The following is a 23085-nucleotide window of genomic DNA, read 5'->3' as shown; positions in this document are numbered from 1 at the left end:
GAGAGCGACACACAGAGAGAGAGAGAGCGACACACAGAGAGAGAGAGAGCGACACACAGAGAGAGAGCGACACACAGAGAGAGAGAGAGCGACACACAGAGAGAGAGAGAGCGACACACAGAGAGAGAGAGAGCGACACACAGAGAGAGAGAGAGCGACACACAGAGAGAGAGAGAGCGACACACAGAGAGAGAGAGAGCGACACACAGAGAGAGAGAGAGCGACACACAGAGAGAGAGAGAGCGACACACAGAGAGAGAGAGCGCGACACACAGAGAGAGAGAGCGCGACACACAGAGAGAGAGAGCGACACACAGAGAGAGAGAGAGAGCGACACACAGAGAGAGAGAGAGAGAAAGATAGCGACACAGAGAGAGAGAGAGAGCGACACACAGAGAGAGAGAGAGAGCGACACACACAGAGAGAGCGACACACACAAAGAGAGCGACACACACACAGAGAGAGCGACACACACACAGAGAGAGCGACACACACACACAGAGAGAGCGACACACACACACAGAGAGAGCGACACACACACAGAGAGAGCGACACACACACAGAGAGAGCGACACACACACAGAGAGAGCGACACACACACAGAGAGAGCGACACACACACAGAGAGAGCGACACACACACAGAGAGAGCGACACACACACAGAGAGAGCGACACACACACAGAGAGAGAGCGACACACACAGAGAGAGAGAGAGCGACACAGAGAGAGAGAGCGACACACACACAGAGCGACACACACAGAGAGAGCGACACACACAGAGAGAGCGACACACACAGAGAGAGCGACACACACACAGAGAGAGCGACACACACACAGACAGAGCGACACACACACAGACAGAGCGACACACACACAGACAGAGCGACACACACACAGATAGAGCGACACACACAGAGAGAGCGACACACACAGATAGAGCGTCACACACACAGAGAGAGCGACAAACACACAGAGAGAGCGACACACACACAGATAGAGCGTCACACACACAGAGAGAGCGACACACACACACAGAGAGAGCGACACACACACACAGAGAGAGCGACACACACAGAGAGAGAGAGCGACACACACAGAGAGAGAGAGCGACACACACAGAGAGAGAGAGCGACACACACAGAGAGAGAGAGCGACACACACAGAGAGAGAGAGCGACACACACAGAGAGAGAGAGCGACACACACAGAGAGAGAGAGCGACACACACAGAGAGAGAGAGCGACACACACAGAGAGAGAGAGCGACACACACAGAGAGAGAGAGCGACACACACAGAGAGAGAGAGCGACACACACAGAGAGAGAGAGCGACACACACAGAGAGAGAGCGACACACACAGAGAGAGAGAGCGAAACACACAGAGAAAGAGAGCGACACACACACACACAGAGAGAGCGACACACACAGAGAGAGAGAGCGACACACACAGAGAGAGAGAGCGACACACACAGAGAGAGCGACACACACAGAGAGAGCGACACACACAGAGAGAGCGACACACACAGAGAGAGCGACACACACAGAGAGAGCGACACACACAGAGAGAGCGACACACACAGAGAGAGAGGGCGACACACACAGAGAGAGAGAGCGACACACAGAGAGAGAGAGCGTCACAGAGAGAGAGAGAGCGACACAGAGAGAGAGAGAGCGACACAGAGAGAGAGAGCGACACACAGAGAGAGAGAGAGCGACACACAGAGAGAGAGAGCGACACACACAGAGAGAGAGAGAGCGACACACACAGAGAGAGAGCGACACACACAGAGAGAGAGCGACACACACAGAGAGAGAGCGACACACACAGAGAGAGCGACACACAGAGAGCGACACACACAGAGAGAGAGCGAGAAAGATAGCGACACACAGAGAGAGAGAGAGAGCGACACAGAGAGAGAGAGAGAGAGCGACACAGAGAGAGAGAGCGACACACACAGAGAGAGAGAGAGAGCGACACACACAGAGAGAGCGACACACACAGAGAGAGCGACACACACAGAGAGAGCGACACACACAGAGAGAGAGAGCGACACACACAGAGAGAGAGCGACACACAGAGAGAGAGAGCGACACACAGAGAGAGAGAGCGACACAGAGAGAGAGAGAGCGACACAGAGAGAGAGAGAGCGACACACAGAGAGAGAGAGCGACACACAGAGAGAGAGAGAGCGACACACAGAGAGAGAGAGCGACACACAGAGAGAGAGAGCGACACACAGAGAGAGAGAGCGACACACACAGAGAGAGAGCGACACACAGAGAGAGAGAGCGACACACAGAGAGAGAGCGACACACACACACAGAGAGCGACACACACACAGAGAGCGACACACACACAGAGAGAGCGACACACACACAGAGAAAGCGACACACACACAGAGAGAGCGACACACACAGAGAGAGAGAGCGACACACACAGAGAGAGCGACACACACAGAGAGAGAGGGCGACACACAGAGAGAGAGAGAGCGACACACAGAGAGAGAGAGAGCGACACACAGAGAGAGAGAGAGAGCGACACACAGAGAGAGAGAGAGCGACACACAGAGAGAGAGAGAGCGACACACAGAGAGAGAGAGAGCGACACACAGAGAGAGAGAGAGCGACACACAGAGAGAGAGAGAGAGCGACACACAGAGAGAGAGAGAGAGCGACACACACAGAGAGAGACAGCGACACACACAGAGAGAGACAGCGACACACAGAGAGAGAGACAGCAACACACAGAGAGAGAGAGAGCGACACAGAGAGAGAGAGAGCGACACAGAGAGAGAGAGAGCGACACACAGAGAGAGAGAGCGACACACAGAGAGAGAGAGAGAGCGACACACAGAGAGAGAGCGACACACAGAGAGAGAGAGCGACACAGAGAGAGAGCGACACAGAGAGAGAGAGCGACACAGAGAGAGAGCGACACAGAGAGAGAGCGACACAGAGAGAGAGAGCGACACAGAGAGAGAGAGCGACACAGAGAGAGAGAGCGACACAGAGAGAGAGAGAGAGCGACACAGAGAGAGAGAGAGAGCGACACAGAGAGAGAGAGAGCGACACAGAGAGAGAGAGAGCGACACAGAGAGAGAGAGCGACACAGAGAGAGAGAGAGCGACACACAGAGAGAGAGAGAGAGCGACACAGAGAGAGAGCGAGAGAGAGAGAGCGACACAGAGAGAGAGAGAGCGACACAGAGAGAGAGAGCGACACAGAGAGAGAGAGAGCGACACAGAGAGAGAGAGAGCGACACAGAGAGAGAGCGACACAGAGAGAGAGCGCGACAGAGAGAGAGAGCGACACACACAGAGAGAGCGACACACACACAGAGAGCGACACACACACAGAGAGCGACACACACACAGAGAGCGACACACACACAGAGAGAGCGACACACACACAGAGAGAGCGACACACACACAGAGAGAGCGACACACACACACAGAGAGCGACACACACACAGAGAGCGACACACACACAGAGAGAGCGACACACACACAGAGAAAGCGACACACACACAGAGAGAGCGACACACACAGAGAGAGAGAGCGACACACACAGAGAGAGCGACACACACAGAGAGAGAGGGCGACACACAGAGAGAGAGAGAGCGACACACAGAGAGAGAGAGAGCGACACACAGAGAGAGAGAGAGAGCGACACACAGAGAGAGAGAGAGCGACACACAGAGAGAGAGAGAGCGACACACAGAGAGAGAGAGAGCGACACACAGAGAGAGAGAGAGCGACACACAGAGAGAGAGAGAGCGACACACAGAGAGAGAGAGAGAGCGACACACAGAGAGAGAGAGAGAGCGACACACACAGAGAGAGACAGCGACACACACAGAGAGAGACAGCGACACACAGAGAGAGAGACAGCAACACACAGAGAGAGAGAGAGCGACACAGAGAGAGAGAGAGCGACACACAGAGAGAGAGAGCGACACACAGAGAGAGAGAGCGACACACAGAGAGAGAGAGCGACACACAGAGAGAGAGAGCGACACACAGAGAGAGAGAGCGACACACAGAGAGAGAGCGACACACAGAGAGAGAGCGACACAGAGAGAGAGCGACACAGAGAGAGAGCGACACAGAGAGAGAGCGACACAGAGAGAGAGCGACACAGAGAGAGAGCGACACAGAGAGAGAGCGACACAGAGAGAGAGCGACACAGAGAGAGAGCGACACAGAGAGAGAGCGACACAGAGAGAGAGCGACACAGAGAGAGCGACACAGAGAGAGAGCGACACAGAGAGAGAGAGAGAGAGCGACACAGAGAGAGAGCGACACAGAGAGAGAGAGAGCGACACAGAGAGAGAGAGAGCGACACAGAGAGAGAGAGAGCGACACAGAGAGAGAGAGAGCGACACAGAGAGAGAGAGAGCGACACAGAGAGAGAGAGCGACACAGAGAGAGAGAGCGACACAGAGAGAGAGAGCGACACAGAGAGAGAGAGCGACACACACACAGAGAGAGCGACACACACAGAGAGAGCGACACACACACAGAGAGAGCGACACACACACAGAGAGAGCGACACACACACAGACAGAGCGACACACACACAGAGAGAGCGACACACACACAGAGAGAGCGACACACACACAGAGAGCGACACACACACACAGAGAGCGACACACACACAGAGAGAGCGACACACACAGAGAGAGCGACAAACACACAGAGAGAGCGACACACACACAGATAGAGCGTCACACACACAGAGAGAGCGACACACACACACAGAGAGAGCGACACACACACACAGAGAGAGCGACACACACAGAGAGAGAGAGCGACACACACAGAGAGAGAGAGCGACACACACAGAGAGAGAGAGCGACACACACAGAGAGAGAGAGCGACACACACAGAGAGAGAGAGCGACACACACAGAGAGAGAGAGCGACACACACAGAGAGAGAGAGCGACACACACAGAGAGAGAGAGCGACACACACAGAGAGAGAGAGCGACACACACAGAGAGAGAGAGCGACACACACAGAGAGAGAGAGCGACACACACAGAGAGAGAGAGCGACACACACAGAGAGAGAGAGCGACACACACAGAGAGAGAGAGCGACACACACAGAGAGAGAGAGCGACACACACAGAGAGAGAGCGACACACACAGAGAGAGAGAGCGAAACACACAGAGAAAGAGAGCGACACACACACACACAGAGAGAGCGACACACACAGAGAGAGAGAGCGACACACACAGAGAGAGAGAGAGCGACACACACAGAGAGAGCGACACACACAGAGAGAGCGACACACACAGAGAGAGCGACACACACAGAGAGAGAGGGCGACACACACAGAGAGAGAGAGCGACACACACAGAGAGAGAGCGACACACAGAGAGAGAGAGCGTCACAGAGAGAGAGAGAGCGACACACAGAGAGAGAGAGCGACACACAGAGAGAGAGAGAGCGACACACAGAGAGAGAGAGCGACACACACAGAGAGAGAGAGAGCGACACACACAGAGAGAGAGCGACACACACAGAGAGAGAGCGACACACACAGAGAGAGCGACACACAGAGAGCGACACACACAGAGAGAGAGCGAGAAAGATAGCGACACAGAGAGAGAGAGAGAGAGCGACACAGAGAGAGAGAGAGAGAGAGAGCGACACAGAGAGAGAGAGCGACACACACAGAGAGAGAGAGAGAGCGACACACACAGAGAGAGAGAGAGAGCGACACACACAGAGAGAGCGACACACACAGAGAGAGCGACACACACAGAGAGAGCGACACACACAGAGAGAGAGAGAGCGACACACACAGAGAGAGAGCGACACACAGAGAGAGAGAGCGACACACAGAGAGAGAGAGCGACACAGAGAGAGAGAGAGCGACACACAGAGAGAGAGAGCGACACACAGAGAGAGAGAGAGCGACACACAGAGAGAGAGAGCGACACACAGAGAGAGAGAGCGACACACAGAGAGAGAGAGCGACACACACAGAGAGAGAGCGACACACAGAGAGAGAGAGCGACACACAGAGAGAGAGCGACACACACACACAGAGAGCGACACACACACAGAGAGCGACACACACACAGAGAGAGCGACACACACACAGAGAAAGCGACACACACACAGAGAGAGCGACACACACAGAGAGAGAGAGCGACACACACAGAGAGAGCGACACACACAGAGAGAGAGGGCGACACACAGAGAGAGAGAGAGCGACACACAGAGAGAGAGAGAGCGACACACAGAGAGAGAGAGAGAGCGACACACAGAGAGAGAGAGAGCGACACACAGAGAGAGAGAGAGCGACACACAGAGAGAGAGAGAGCGACACACAGAGAGAGAGAGAGCGACACACAGAGAGAGAGAGAGAGCGACACACAGAGAGAGAGAGAGAGCGACACACACAGAGAGAGACAGCGACACACACAGAGAGAGACAGCGACACACAGAGAGAGAGACAGCAACACACAGAGAGAGAGAGAGCGACACAGAGAGAGAGAGAGCGACACAGAGAGAGAGAGAGCGACACACAGAGAGAGAGAGCGACACACAGAGAGAGAGAGCGACACACAGAGAGAGAGAGAGAGCGACACACAGAGAGAGAGCGACACACAGAGAGAGAGAGCGACACAGAGAGAGAGCGACACAGAGAGAGAGAGCGACACAGAGAGAGAGAGCGACACAGAGAGAGAGAGCGACACAGAGAGAGAGAGCGACACAGAGAGAGAGAGAGAGAGCGACACAGAGAGAGAGAGAGCGACACAGAGAGAGAGAGAACGACACAGAGAGAGAGAGAGCGACACAGAGAGAGAGAGCGACACAGAGAGAGAGAGAGAGCGACACAGAGAGAGAGAGAGCGACACACAGAGAGAGAGAGAGAGCGACACAGAGAGAGAGCGACACAGAGAGAGAGCGAGAGAGAGAGAGCGACACAGAGAGAGAGAGAGCGACACAGAGAGAGAGAGCGACACAGAGAGAGAGAGCGACACAGAGAGAGAGAGAGCGACACAGAGAGAGAGAGAGAGCGACACAGAGAGAGAGAAAGAGCGAAACACAGAGAGAGAGCGACACAGAGAGAGAGCGCGACAGAGAGAGAGAGCGACACACACAGAGAGAGCGACACACACACAGAGAGCGACACACACACAGAGAGCGACACACACACAGAGAGCGACACACACACAGAGAGAGCGACACACACACAGAGAGAGCGACACACACACAGAGAGAGCGACACACACACACAGAGAGCGACACACACACAGAGAGCGACACACACACAGAGAGAGCGACACACACACAGAGAAAGCGACACACACACAGAGAGAGCGACACACACAGAGAGAGAGAGCGACACACACAGAGAGAGCGACACACACAGAGAGAGAGGGCGACACACAGAGAGAGAGAGAGCGACACACAGAGAGAGAGAGAGCGACACACAGAGAGAGAGAGAGAGCGACACACAGAGAGAGAGAGAGCGACACACAGAGAGAGAGAGAGCGACACACAGAGAGAGAGAGAGCGACACACAGAGAGAGAGAGAGCGACACACAGAGAGAGAGAGAGAGCGACACACAGAGAGAGAGAGAGAGCGACACACACAGAGAGAGACAGCGACACACACAGAGAGAGACAGCGACACACAGAGAGAGAGACAGCAACACACAGAGAGAGAGAGAGCGACACAGAGAGAGAGAGAGCGACACAGAGAGAGAGAGAGCGACACACAGAGAGAGAGAGCGACACACAGAGAGAGAGAGCGACACAGAGAGAGAGAGCGACACACAGAGAGAGAGCGACACAGAGAGAGAGCGACACAGAGAGAGAGCGACACAGAGAGAGAGCGACACAGAGAGAGAGCGACACAGAGAGAGAGCGACACAGAGAGAGAGCGACACAGAGAGAGAGCGACACAGAGAGAGAGCGACACAGAGAGAGCGACACAGAGAGAGAGCGACACAGAGAGAGAGAGAGAGCGACACAGAGAGAGAGCGACACAGAGAGAGAGAGAGCGACACAGAGAGAGAGCGACACAGAGAGAGAGAGAGCGACACAGAGAGAGAGAGCGACACAGAGAGAGAGAGCGACACACACACAGAGAGAGCGACACACACAGAGAGAGCGACACACACACAGAGAGAGCGACACACACACAGACAGAGCGACACACACACAGACAGAGCGACACACACACAGAGAGAGCGACACACACACAGAGAGAGCGACACACACACAGAGAGAGCGACACACACACAGAGAGCGACACACACACAGAGAGAGCGACACACACACAGAGAGAGCGACACACACACAGAGAGCGACACACACACAGAGAGAGCGACACACACACAGAGAGAGCGACACACACACAGAGAGAGCGACACACACACAGAGAGAGCGACACACACACACACAGAGAGCGACACACACACACAGAGAGCGACACACACACACAGAGAGCGACACACACACAGAGAGCGACACACACACAGAGAGAACGACACACACACTGAGCGACACACACACAGAGAGAGCAACACACAGAGAGAGAGAGAGCGACACACACAGAGAGAGAGAGCGACACACACAGAGAGAGAGCAACACACACAGAGAGAGAGAGCGACACACAGAGAGAGCAACACACAGAGAGAGAGCGACACACACAGAGAGAGAGAGAGCGACACACACAGAGAGAGAGCGACACACAGAGAGAGAGGGCGACACACACAGAGAGAGAGAGCGACACACAGAGATAGAGAGAGCGACACACAGAGAGAGAGAGAGCGACACACAGAGAGAGAGAGAGCGACACACAGAGAGAGAGAGAGCGACACACAGAGAGAGAGAGAGCGACACACAGAGAGAGAGAGAGCGACACACAGAGAGAGAGCGACACACAGAGAGAGAGAGAGCGACACACAGAGAGAGAGAGAGCGACACACAGAGAGAGAGCGACACACAGAGAGAGAGAGAGCGACACACAGAGAGAGAGAGAGCGACACACAGAGAGAGAGAGAGCGACACACAGAGAGAGAGAGAGCGACACACAGAGAGAGAGAGAGCGACACACAGAGAGAGAGAGAGCGACACACAGAGAGAGAGAGAGCGACACACAGAGAGAGAGAGCGCGACACACAGAGAGAGAGAGCGCGACACACAGAGAGAGAGAGCGACACACAGAGAGAGAGAGAGAGCGACACACAGAGAGAGAGAGAGAGAAAGATAGCGACACAGAGAGAGAGAGAGAGCGACACACAGAGAGAGAGAGAGAGCGACACACACAGAGAGAGCGACACACACAAAGAGAGCGACACACACACAGAGAGAGCGACACACACACAGAGAGAGCGACACACACACACAGAGAGAGCGACACACACACAGAGAGAGCGACACACACACAGAGAGAGCGACACACACACAGAGAGAGCGACACACACACAGAGAGAGCGACACACACACACAGAGAGAGCGACACACACACAGAGAGAGCGACACACACACAGAGAGAGAGCGACACACACAGAGAGAGAGAGAGCGACACAGAGAGAGAGAGCGACACACACACAGAGCGACACACACAGAGAGAGCGACACACACAGAGAGAGCGACACACACACAGAGAGAGCGACACACACACAGACAGAGCGACACACACACAGACAGAGCGACACACACACAGACAGAGCGACACACACACAGATAGAGCGACACACACAGAGAGAGCGACACACACACAGAGAGAGCGACACACACACAGAGAGCGACACACACAGAGAGAGCGACACACACACAGAGAGAGCGACACACACACAGAGAGAGAGAGCGACACACACACAGAGAGAGAGAGCGACACACACACAGAGAGAGAGCGACACACACAGAGAGAGAGAGAGAGAGAGAGAAAGATAGCAACACACAGAGAGAGAGAGAGCGACACAGAGAGAGAGAGCGACACACACAAAGAGAGCGACACACACACAGAGAGAGCGACACACACACAGAGAGAGCGACACACACAGAGAGAGCGACAAACACACAGAGAGAGCGACACACACACAGATAGAGCGTCACACACACAGAGAGAGCGACACACACACACAGAGAGAGCGACACACACACACAGAGAGAGCGACACACACAGAGAGAGAGAGCGACACACACAGAGAGAGAGAGCGACACACACAGAGAGAGAGAGCGACACACACAGAGAGAGAGAGCGACACACACAGAGAGAGAGAGCGACACACACAGAGAGAGAGAGCGACACACACAGAGAGAGAGAGCGACACACACAGAGAGAGAGAGCGACACACACAGAGAGAGAGCGACACACACAGAGAGAGAGAGCGACACACACAGAGAGAGAGAGCGACACACACAGAGAGAGAGCGACACACACAGAGAGAGAGAGCGACACACACAGAGAGAGAGCGACACACACAGAGAGAGAGAGCGAAACACACAGAGAAAGAGAGCGACACACACAGAGAAAGAGAGCGACACACACAGAGAGAGAGAGCGACACACACAGAGAGAGAGAGAGCGACACACACAGAGAGAGCGACACACACAGAGAGAGCGACACACACAGAGAGAGCGACACACACAGAGAGAGAGGGCGACACACACAGAGAGAGAGAGCGACACACACAGAGAGAGAGCGACACACAGAGAGAGAGAGCGTCACAGAGAGGGAGAGAGCGACACACAGAGAGAGAGAGCGACACACAGAGAGAGAGAGAGCGACACACAGAGAGAGAGAGCGACACACACAGAGAGAGAGAGAGCGACACACACAGAGAGAGAGCGACACACACAGAGAGAGCGACACACAGAGAGCGACACACACAGAGAGAGAGCGAGAAAGATAGCGACACACAGAGAGAGAGAGAGAGCGACACAGAGAGAGAGAGAGAGAGCGACACAGAGAGAGAGAGCGACACACACAGAGAGAGAGAGAGAGCGACACACACAGAGAGAGAGAGAGAGCGACACACACAGAGAGAGCGACACACACAGAGAGAGCGACACACACAGAGAGAGCGACACACACAGAGAGAGAGAGCGACACACACAGAGAGAGAGCGACACACAGAGAGAGAGAGCGACACACAGAGAGAGAGAGCGACACAGAGAGAGAGAGAGCGACACACAGAGAGAGAGAGCGACACACAGAGAGAGAGAGAGCGACACACAGAGAGAGAGAGCGACACACAGAGAGAGAGAGCGACACACAGAGAGAGAGAGCGACACACACAGAGAGAGAGCGACACACAGAGAGAGAGAGCGACACACAGAGAGAGAGCGACACACACACACAGAGAGCGACACACACACAGAGAGCGACACACACACAGAGAGAGCGACACACACACAGAGAAAGCGACACACACACAGAGAGAGCGACACACACAGAGAGAGCGACACACACAGAGAGAGAGGGCGACACACAGAGAGAGAGAGAGCGACACACAGAGAGAGAGAGAGCGACACACAGAGAGAGAGAGAGAGCGACACACAGAGAGAGAGAGAGCGACACACAGAGAGAGAGAGAGCGACACACAGAGAGAGAGAGAGCGACACACAGAGAGAGAGAGAGCGACACACAGAGAGAGAGAGAGAGCGACACACAGAGAGAGAGAGAGAGCGACACACACAGAGAGAGACAGCGACACACACAGAGAGAGACAGCGACACACAGAGAGAGAGACAGCAACACACAGAGAGAGAGAGAGCGACACAGAGAGAGAGAGAGCGACACAGAGAGAGAGAGAGCGACACACAGAGAGAGAGAGCGACACACAGAGAGAGAGAGCGACACACAGAGAGAGAGAGCGACACAGAGAGAGAGAGCGACACACAGAGAGAGAGCGACACAGAGAGAGAGCGACACAGAGAGAGAGCGACACAGAGAGAGAGCGACACAGAGAGAGAGCGACACAGAGAGAGAGCGACACAGAGAGAGAGCGACACAGAGAGAGCGACACAGAGAGAGAGCGACACAGAGAGAGAGAGAGAGCGACACAGAGAGAGAGCGACACAGAGAGAGAGAGAGCGACACAGAGAGAGAGAGAGCGACACAGAGAGAGAGAGCGACACAGAGAGAGAGAGCGACACACACACAGAGAGAGCGACACACACAGAGAGAGCGACACACACACAGAGAGAGCGACACACACACAGACAGAGCGACACACACACAGAGAGAGCGACAAACACACAGAGAGAGCGACACACACACAGAGAGAGCGACACACACACAGAGAGCGACACACACACAGAGAGAGCGACACACACACAGAGAGAGCGACACACACACAGAGAGCGACACACACACAGAGAGAGCGACACACACACAGAGAGAGCGACACACACACAGAGAGAGCGACACACACACAGAGAGAGCGACACACACACAGAGAGAGCGACACACACACACACAGAGAGCGACACACACACACAGAGAGCGACACACACACACAGAGAGCGACACACACACAGAGAGAACGACACACACACTGAGCGACACACACACAGAGAGAGCAACACACAGAGAGAGAGCGACACACACAGAGAGAGAGAGAGCGACACACACAGAGAGAGAGCGACACACAGAGAGAGAGGGCGACACACACAGAGAGAGAGAGCGACACACAGAGATAGAGAGAGCGACACACAGAGAGAGAGAGAGCGACACACAGAGAGAGAGAGAGCGACACACAGAGAGAGAGAGAGCGACACACAGAGAGAGAGAGAGCGACACACAGAGAGAGAGAGAGCGACACACAGAGAGAGAGAGAGCGACACACAGAGAGAGAGAGCGACACACAGAGAGAGAGCGACACACAGAGAGAGAGAGAGCGACACACAGAGAGAGAGAGAGCGACACACAGAGAGAGAGAGAGCGACACACAGAGAGAGAGAGAGCGACACACAGAGAGAGAGAGAGCGACACACAGAGAGAGAGAGAGCGACACACAGAGAGAGAGAGAGCGACACACAGAGAGAGAGAGAGCGACACACAGAGAGAGAGAGCGCGACACACAGAGAGAGAGAGCGCGACACAGAGAGAGAGAGAGAGCGACACACAGAGAGAGAGAGAGAGAAAGATAGCGACACAGAGAGAGAGAGAGAGCGACACACAGAGAGAGAGAGAGAGCGACACACAGAGAGAGAGAGAGAGCGACACACACAAAGAGAGCGACACACACACAGAGAGAGCGACACACACACAGAGAGAGCGACACACACACACAGAGAGAGCGACACACACACAGAGAGAGCGACACACACACAGAGAGAGCGACACACACACAGAGAGAGCGACACACACACAGAGAGAGCGACACACACACAGAGAGAGCGACACACACACAGAGAGAGCGACACACACACAGAGAGAGAGCGACACACACAGAGAGAGAGAGAGCGACACAGAGAGAGAGAGCGACACACACACAGAGCGACACACACAGAGAGAGCGACACACACAGAGAGAGCGACACACACACAGAGAGAGCGACACACACACAGACAGAGCGACACACACACAGACAGAGCGACACACACACAGAGCGACACACACAGAGAGAGCGACACACACAGAGAGAGCGACACACACACAGAGAGAGCGACACACACACAGAGAGCGACACACACACAGAGAGCGACACACACACAGAGAGCGACACACACACAGAGAGAGCGACACACACACAGAGAGAGAGAGCGACACACACACAGAGAGAGAGAGCGACACACACACAGAGAGAGAGCGACACACACAGAGAGAGAGAGAGAGAGAAAGATAGCAACACACAGAGAGAGAGAGAGCGACACAGAGAGAGAGAGCGACACACACAAAGAGAGCGACACACACACAGAGAGAGCGACACACACACAGAGAGAGCGACACACACAGAGAGAGCGACAAACACACAGAGAGAGCGACACACACACAGATAGAGCGTCACACACACAGAGAGAGCGACACACACACACAGAGAGAGCGACACACACACACAGAGAGAGCGACACACACAGAGAGAGAGAGCGACACACACAGAGAGAGAGAGCGACACACACAGAGAGAGAGAGCGACACACACAGAGAGAGAGAGCGACACACACAGAGAGAGAGAGCGACACACACAGAGAGAGAGAGCGACACACACAGAGAGAGAGAGCGACACACACAGAGAGAGAGAGCGACACACACAGAGAGAGAGAGCGACACACACAGAGAGAGAGAGCGACACACACAGAGAGAGAGAGCGACACACACAGAGAGAGAGCGACACACACAGAGAGAGAGAGCGAAACACACAGAGAAAGAGAGCGACACACACACACACAGAGAGAGCGACACACACAGAGAGAGAGAGCGACACACACAGAGAGAGCGACACACACAGAGAGAGCGACACACACAGAGAGAGCGACACACACAGAGAGAGAGGGCGACACACACAGAGAGAGAGAGCGACACACACAGAGAGAGAGCGACACACAGAGAGAGAGAGCGTCACAGAGAGAGAGAGAGCGACACACAGAGAGAGAGAGCGACACACAGAGAGAGAGAGAGCGACACACAGAGAGAGAGAGCGACACACACAGAGAGAGAGAGAGCGACACACAGAGAGAGAGCGACACACACAGAGAGAGAGCGACACACACAGAGAGAGCGACACACAGAGAGCGACACACACAGAGAGAGAGCGAGAAAGATAGCGACACACAGAGAGAGAGAGAGAGCGACACAGAGAGAGAGAGAGAGAGCGACACAGAGAGAGAGAGCGACACACACAGAGAGAGAGAGAGAGCGACACACACAGAGAGAGAGAGAGAGCGACACACACAGAGAGAGCGACACACACAGAGAGAGCGACACACACAGAGAGAGCGACACACACAGAGAGAGAGAGCGACACACACAGAGAGAGAGCGACACACAGAGAGAGAGAGCGACACACAGAGAGAGAGAGCGACACAGAGAGAGAGAGAGCGACACAGAGAGAGAGAGCGACACACAGAGAGAGAGAGAGCGACACACAGAGAGAGAGAGCGACACACAGAGAGAGAGAGCGACACACAGAGAGAGAGAGCGACACACAGAGAGAGAGAGCGACACACACAGAGAGAGAGCGACACACAGAGAGAGAGCGACACACACAGAGAGAGAGCGACACACACAGAGAGAGAGCGACACACACAGAGAGAGAGCGAGAAAGATAGCGACACACAGAGAGAGAGAGAGAGAGAGCGACACAGAGAGAGAGAGCGACACACACACACAGAGAGAGAGAGAGCGACACACACAGAGAGAGAGAGCGACACACAGAGAGAGAGAGAGCGACACAGAGAGAGAGAGAGAGTGACACACACACAGAGAGAGAGAGCGACAGAGAGAGAGAGAGAGCGATACAGAGCGAGATAGTCACCCAGTCAGTCATCCTACACCCTCACACACACATACACGCTCTCTCACACACACACACACTGACACACACTGACTGACAGACAGACACACACACACTGACGCACACACACTGACACACACACACTCTGACACACACACACACACACACACACACACACTCTGACACACACACTGACACACACACACACACTGACACACACACACACTCACACTGACACACACACTCACACTGACACACACACTCACACTGACACAAACACACACTGACACACACACTTACTCTCACTCACTCACACACCCTGTCACTCACTCACACACCCTGTCACTCACTCACACACCCACTCACTCACACACCCACTCACTCACACACCCTCTCACTCACACACCCACTCACTCACACACCCTCTTACTCACACACCCTCTTACTCACACACCCTCTCACTCACACACCCTCTCACTCACACACCCTCACTCACACACACCCTCTCACTCACACACACCCTCTCACACCCTCACACACACACCCTCTCACTCACACACACACACACACACACACACACCCTCTCACTCACACATACACCCTCACCCTCTCTTACACACACACCCTCTCACACACACACACCCTCTCTCACACACACACACACAACAAGAAACGGAGCCGGGAGTCCCACTCACCAGAGGTATGCAGGTATCTGGGGCCTGCGGGCGACATCGAGGTCTGCGGGTGACATTGGGGGGACATCGGGTGACATTGCGGACCTGCGGGGGAAATGGAGTGCAGGTGGGGGCCTGCGGGGGACATCGGGCGACATTGGGGGGCCTGCGGGGGAAATGGAGTGCATGTGGGGGCCTGCGGGGGACATCGGGAGACATTGGGGGGCCTGCGGGGGAAATGGAGTGCATGTGGGGGACATCGGGGGAAATTGACATCCGCACGGCCACACCAACTCCCCGATGGGAAACGTGGCCGGACGGTGACGCGCTGGATCCAGCAGCCAATTTTGCTTGTGCGTGCACGCGCACTCCCCGGCTGCATCCATGGGGACGGAAGTCCGAGCTGTCAGCCTGCTTCACCGCTCCCATTACCCTGCCCGCGCAGGTTCCACAGGAGCGTGGGACGGAGGGGAAGCGCTTCCCTTGCTCCTCCCGCCCCTGGCAGGGGGCAGAGGGCAGAGAGGGGAGGAGAGAGAGGCTGACCCAGAGCTGGCAGAGGGATAGAGAGGCTGACCCAGAGCTGCCAGCCGGCCCTCTTCCCCCGTCCCCCGTCAGACCAATCAGGGAGAAGGATTATTTATTTATTTAAATTTGAAAATTTTGGCGCGAGCGGGGGAATTAATAGAGCCGCAGCACGCCTCGCCAGCGGCCTAAATCCACTCGCCACGGGCGTGTGGTTATAATTAATTGTCGAACACTGTGTATATATATATATATATATATATATATATATATATATATATATATATTATTTACACTCTCAAAGCCTTTCTTATTGTAAAATAAATAATCAGTGAGTAAAATGTCAGTGTTTCCCCAGGCATTCCTTTATATAAGAATGTCCTGCCAGGTACAAATGTGCTGAATGTGAGAAACTGGAGGTGATCGAGGAACAAATTAATGAGGGTGTGAGGGATCAAACCCCCCTATTTATTATGGTGGGGTAAGGTGAGGGGAAGTTACTGCACTGGTTCCTCTGCATTACCCACTTCTCATCGTATGAAATAGGAAAGTGAGACTGTGTCAGTATGGAGCAGAACTGCTGGACCTGAGAGAGTATCGGGAGCATTTATCAAACTCTCACTCATGTACTGGATCTGCTTTTTATTCATACTATGGAACAGTACAGTATGTTACTACTGATGCAGCGGCCGTTATTCGAACACATCACGGCGCAAACACAAATGACAATTCTGTTTTATATACAGGCACATTCTAAAACTCAACACATATAGATTAAGTAACCTCCGGTCAGCACCTCCAGAGCAGCACTGCCCACTGCCAGCACCTCCCAGAGCAGCACTGCCCACTGCCAGCACCTCCAGAGCAGCGCTGCCCACTGCCAGCACCTCCAGAGGACCACTGCCCACTGCCAGCACCTCCAGAGCAGCACTGCCCACTGCCAGCACCTCCAGAGCAGCACTGCCCACTGCCAGCACCTCCAGAGGACCACTGCCCACTGCCAGCACATCCAGAGCAGCACTGCCCACTGCTAGCAGTGCCAGCACCTCTAGAGCAGCACTGCCCACTGCCAGCACATCCAGAGCAGCACTACCCACTGCTAGCAGTGCCAGCACCTCTAGAGCAGCACTGCCCACTGCCAGCACCTCCAGAGCAGCGCTGCCCTCTCCCAGCATGGATCCACGCTTGTTACGTGAGTAGAGGAGATATTTTAGTGTCTTTGAAATATGCAAGGGGGAATATCTGGTTATTTGGCAGTTATGTGAGTCAAACACCCAAACTAATCTGGTTTTCTTATAGAACCAACAGCAGGTAAGAAGATAATATATCTTCACCTCTGTCATTTTCTGCCAGAAGGGCTAGTAATACATTTCTAATAAAAAAAATGTATTTGTCTAAGGTTATATTGAGGATATTATTGTTATTGAGGTTTGAACATTTGTAGCTCCGAAATGTTTTCAGCACTCGGGGATAAAAACGTCTTCAGCACTCAAAGGGTTAATAGCAAAGTAAAATCAATCACTTCACCCCTCCCCCATAGGAATCAGCGTATTTCTGTATACTGATAATACTAGAAGCGCCCCCACTCCCAGCTTTACATGATGGATTTCCCTTTTCTTATTGCCAGTTTCCCCAGTGGTTGTACCGGAGAGGTTAGAGATTAAGTCAGAGAAAGAAGAACCGAACGCCGAGGAACATCTGACCCCAATAAAGAGTGAAACTGTTCCATTTCCTGTCTCTGGTGAGTACCTTTTCCCGTTTGTCTGCACAAAGGGGTGTTATCTTGTTACAAGGCGCATGGTCACATTTAGTGAATATTCATGGTTCATTGCCTCTCATAGGAAGTCCCCAGGCCTGCTGGGTGTTCTGGGACAAGCCACATGCAGCAGAGTTAGAAGTGCAATATGGCTCTCAAAGTTTTATAAAAGTTGGAAATGCAGAGTTATGGGCATCTGACCATCAATAGATGCGATAAAACACATTTGGGACAACAAATTCAAGGGACCCTTCCCTAACTAACCTGGTTCCCCAGCTTAAACAACCCCCTCTCATTTAGGGTCATTAGATACACAATAATAGCAACAGTTTTTAGACATAGCTTAACTGATAGATGCGGGACAGCGTCCCATGAGTCCAGGCAATTCTTCCGGACAGTGTAATTCATGATGGGAGCGTCCTCCCCGAACTGGATACAGGGGAGCAGCGGGCCCCCAGCCTCCAGGCTCTAAGAGACAAAATGAAGCAGCAAACCTAGCTGCCATAAATACCTGTTCCTTAATTAGAATAGCAGGTGAGGGAGAACTAAATGATTAAACTGACGAGTTTTCATCCCTCTGTAGGGAGCCTGTAGGACGATAGTTGCGGCGTGTGTACGCCGATAATTTTCTCTTTCCATTCTTCGTTGGATAAGAGATTTGCAGTGCTTCTGAATAATTTTAATGCTTATCTCCCTTTTCAATATGTTTAGTCCACTTGTGAGAGAATCCTGTTCCTTTGTAAATCTCGCAATTCTGCTCTCAGAGCCTATATCTCTTCCTGGCGCTGGCTCAGTGTGCATGAACGCATCCCTCATTACGTTTAGGAACTCTGCCTTCATAATGTCTAGGGCCTCTGCAAATCCCGTTGCTAGGGTCCCCATCAGCTTTCCTTTCCCAGGTTTCTTTCTCCTGGTCATCCTCACTGTTGGGGATAGAGCAGTGTCTCTGCTCCTCTAGCTCTTGCTTCAGTTTCTGGACCTTCTCGTGCTCTCTCTCATACTGCTCTGTGGGGACACACTGGTACTCAGATGCTCATTCCTGAAAGGACACCACTTTGTGTGGTCAGACACGTGACACATTAAACACGTTTTTCCCCTCCATTTTTGCACTTTCAGGTGTATTCTTCACTCTGACCTCTGGAGGTGCTATTGCATCAATACTTTTCAAAATTTTCCCTGTGTATGCTGTATGCAGAACTGTTGGTCATACACAGTAAGACAGACGTTTCTCACAGTCTGTATTTTACTTCGGCTGGGCAGCCATTTTAAATCCCCGCATTTATTTGCAAACCCACAGACTTTTTAGTGTCGACCCACATTCTCCACCATAAGTGACAAACGCCACCCTTGCGTAGCGCTGACGTCTGTCTGGGCTCTTACCGACACAGTCTTCTAGGGTTTATTTAGAAAAAACACAAGAATAAGAGGTAGCAGTATAGTGCATAACTCAGACTTCTGCCTGTTTTATTTCGTCCCAGTAGGGGACTACAGATTCAATAGATACGTGTTGGAGGCATTCAGCTATTAACCTTCAGCGGTTTACTCATATCAGTGTCTTAACTCTATGCCCAGGACATACTTGAAAATGAGGGGTAACTCTCAATGTATTACTTCCTGGTAAAATGTTTTATAATTAAATAATAAAAAGTGACACTAAACATTTCAAACACAGTCACTTTAAGAAACAAAAGAAACCATAAAAGTAACACCTATCCTTTTTAGGGATCTAACTATACAGTAGTATCAGCCTCTCTAACGGTTGCTGGGCCAACTAACCTGGTTCCCCAGCTTAAACAATACCCTCTGATTTAGGGTCACTAGATACACAATAATATCCAGTCTTTAGACATAGCTTAACTGATAGATGGGGACAGCGTCCCAAGAGTCCAGGCAATTCTTCTGGACAGTGAAAGTGATGATGGGGGAGTTTTCCCCGAACTGGATACAGGGGAGCAGCGTGCCCCCAGCCTCCAGGCTCTAGAAGAGAGAATGAAGCAGCACGGCTAGCTGCCATATACTGTATACCTGTTTCTGTAATTAGGAGAGCAGTTGAGGGAGAACTAGACCCATTGTAAACTGTGGCCTGGACTTTCTATCCACCAGCCTGAGTAAATGTGAAGCTGTGGAATGGATCCTTTTGCACTATTCCTGCACTTTCTGACCTAAAATCCTGGGACTACAGTATGTCACAGTATTTATCACGTTTTTCACTTTATTAAGTTAAGATTATTTTTATTTTTTTATTTATTTATAAAAATATTTTACCAGGAAGTAATACATTGAGAGATACCTCTCATTTTCAAGTATGTCCTGGGCACAGAGTTATAAAAAATACATGGTTACGATAAAAGAACAGGGTTATACAGGGAATTGACAGACATTTCATGGACAAATAAAGTTGGAAAATTGGGTACAGGGGATAAAGGGCTTATGTGTTTCAGATAGAAATAGAGCACCTTTAACATCACTTTAACATCAACTAACATCAGCAAACGGCTCACGCCCTTTGGCTGCCCTTTGGCTGCGCCAAAGGCTGTGCGCCTTTGGAGCAACGCAGATGTACGCTGGGTGGGTGAGGTTGAATCTGGTGCGTCTGTGAACAAAAAGATCTTTTCTTTGTCCCCTTGGCTCATTAACATTCCAGTGGGTGGGGTTGCGGATTCAACAAAGAACAAGCACATGTTAACCCTTAGCACGCTGGTCCTGTGCAGAGGGGAGCAGTTCTTGGGGGGGCCGTCATCAGGCTAATATCCCAGGATATTAATCACATTTTTCACTTTATTAAGTTAAGATTATTTAGCACATTTTTTGTCATCACCTCCTCCTTGGAGTCTTTTTCATTTTCTATCAAATGACCATCAGCAGGTAAGAAGATAATATATCTCCAACTCTTTGTCATTTTCTACCATAAGGGCTAGTAATACATTTCTTTACAAGAGGTATTATATTATACCAATATCAGAGGAGGTGAAATCACAAGAAGCGCCCCCACTCCCAGCTTTACATGATGGATTTTCCTTTTCTTGTTGCCAGGTTTCCCAGTGGTTGTGCTGGAGATTAAAGAGTAAGGCGGCCCATTGTGGCTAGCATTGGATCTTTGGGACATGGTTTGTCGCGATATGTTGATGGTTTGTTACAACCGATAGTTAAACATTTACCATCCTTTTGAGAGACTCTCCAGGTCTGTTATGTGCTATAAAAGCTTTTAAATGGCATAAGAACTATAGATGGGTTACGATGGACGTTATGTCGTTATACTCCATCATTGATCATGACCAGGGTATTAAGGCTACTCAATTTTTCCTTCAGTCCTCCTCATTATCTATTTCACTTTGCACTTTTCTTTTAAATTTCATCACATTTTTATTGACTCACAATTATTTGTTATTTGAGTCACAGTTTTACTTGCAGACACGGGTTACGGCTATGGGTACCTCCTTTGCCCGGTCGTATGCTAATCTTTTTATGGGTCTCTGGGAATCTACATTTATTTTTGGTGATTCTAATCCTTTTCGGCATCATATTATTTTTTTACAAGCGTTATATTGATGACCTGATTATAATTTGGGAAGGGGATTCACATTCACTGGACACTTTCATTAATATTCTTAATTCCAATATGTTGAATCTTAACTTTACTTATGAACACCATATTAATTATTTAGATATCACTTTATTTATTGACATTACAGGAGAAATACAGACTGACATTTATAGAAAACAAAATTCCAGGAATACCTTTCTTAAAGCGGATAGCGAACGAGGAAGAGAGAAAAACGGAGCACTACGTCCAGTGCTGGCAAAGCCAGAAAAAAGTACTAGGATGCGTTCCCACCTTTCCAATATATTAAAGCGGATAGCAATCACCCCAGGTCATTCATCCGTGGTATACCCAAGGGGCAATTCCTCTGCCTAAGGCGGCTTTGCTCTATTGAGGATTCTTTTGATCAACAGGCCACCGAATTGGCAAACAGATTTTCTGTCAGGGGCTACAGAACAGGGGTTACAGAGGAGGCTTACATGAATGCCAAACTCTGTACTCATGCTGAGTTACTGTCTTATGGTTCGACTGGTTCTAGGCAGGGGGTTTAAATCAAGGAGAGACCAGGGCACTCCCGAAGGGTCCAATCCGCTGTTTATTACACGGCATAGATCAAATCCGCTCAATCATCCAGAAACATTGGGAAGTGCTCACCTTGGAGGATGATTTTAGAGCCAATTGAACAAGGACCAACATTTGCATTTAGAAAGGCTAAATCCTTGGCAAACTATCTTTCGCCTAGTTTATTTAGCTCCAGGTCAGACAGTGTTCATGAATCAAATTTAATACACGTTTTTTTTTTAAATATGGTAAGTGTTGTATTTGTTGCTATGCCAATCCTATCAAATCTATTGATATTTGTGACAGGGTAAACAAAAGCCACCAGTTATACGCCTGGAAAACCTATGTCTAGTCTGCAGTGCAGCACTGACTAGGTTAACTTCAGCTGGGAACCTCAGGACAATTAGTTGGATCCCAGCTGCCTAATCAAGGTGTGTTAAAAACCAAGCTGTAAACACATGGAGGCGGTCGGTTGAGGAGAGAGGAGTAAGCTGCTGAGAGATTTCCTGATACAAGGTCTGATTAGAAATGTAGATGAATTGTGAACTGTCTGTCCCCTGCATGGAAAAGGGCAACTGCCATATACTGTCGCGGCCGAG

The 23085-nt window shown here is 51.7% G+C and overlaps 1 protein-coding gene across 3 annotated transcripts in view; it reads left to right on the top strand.

Moving 5' to 3' along the window:
- The window catches only part of LOC142488029 (uncharacterized), a 48245-nt gene that overhangs the window by 12375 nt on the left and 12785 nt on the right, over positions 1–23085 (top strand). For all 3 annotated transcript variants that reach the window (XM_075588376.1, XM_075588374.1, XM_075588375.1), the window contains 2 exons: positions 17375–17820; positions 18256–18369. In XM_075588376.1, the coding sequence (XP_075444491.1) occupies positions 17802–17820; positions 18256–18369 (133 nt within the window). In that variant the 5' untranslated portion in view covers positions 17375–17801. The remainder of the gene's footprint in view (positions 1–17374; positions 17821–18255; positions 18370–23085) is intronic.

This window comes from Ascaphus truei, chromosome 2, assembly GCF_040206685.1.
Source record: "Ascaphus truei isolate aAscTru1 chromosome 2, aAscTru1.hap1, whole genome shotgun sequence".
Classification (NCBI taxonomy): domain Eukaryota; kingdom Metazoa; phylum Chordata; class Amphibia; order Anura; family Ascaphidae; genus Ascaphus; species Ascaphus truei.
This window is presented reverse-complemented; position numbering and strand designations above follow the sequence as displayed.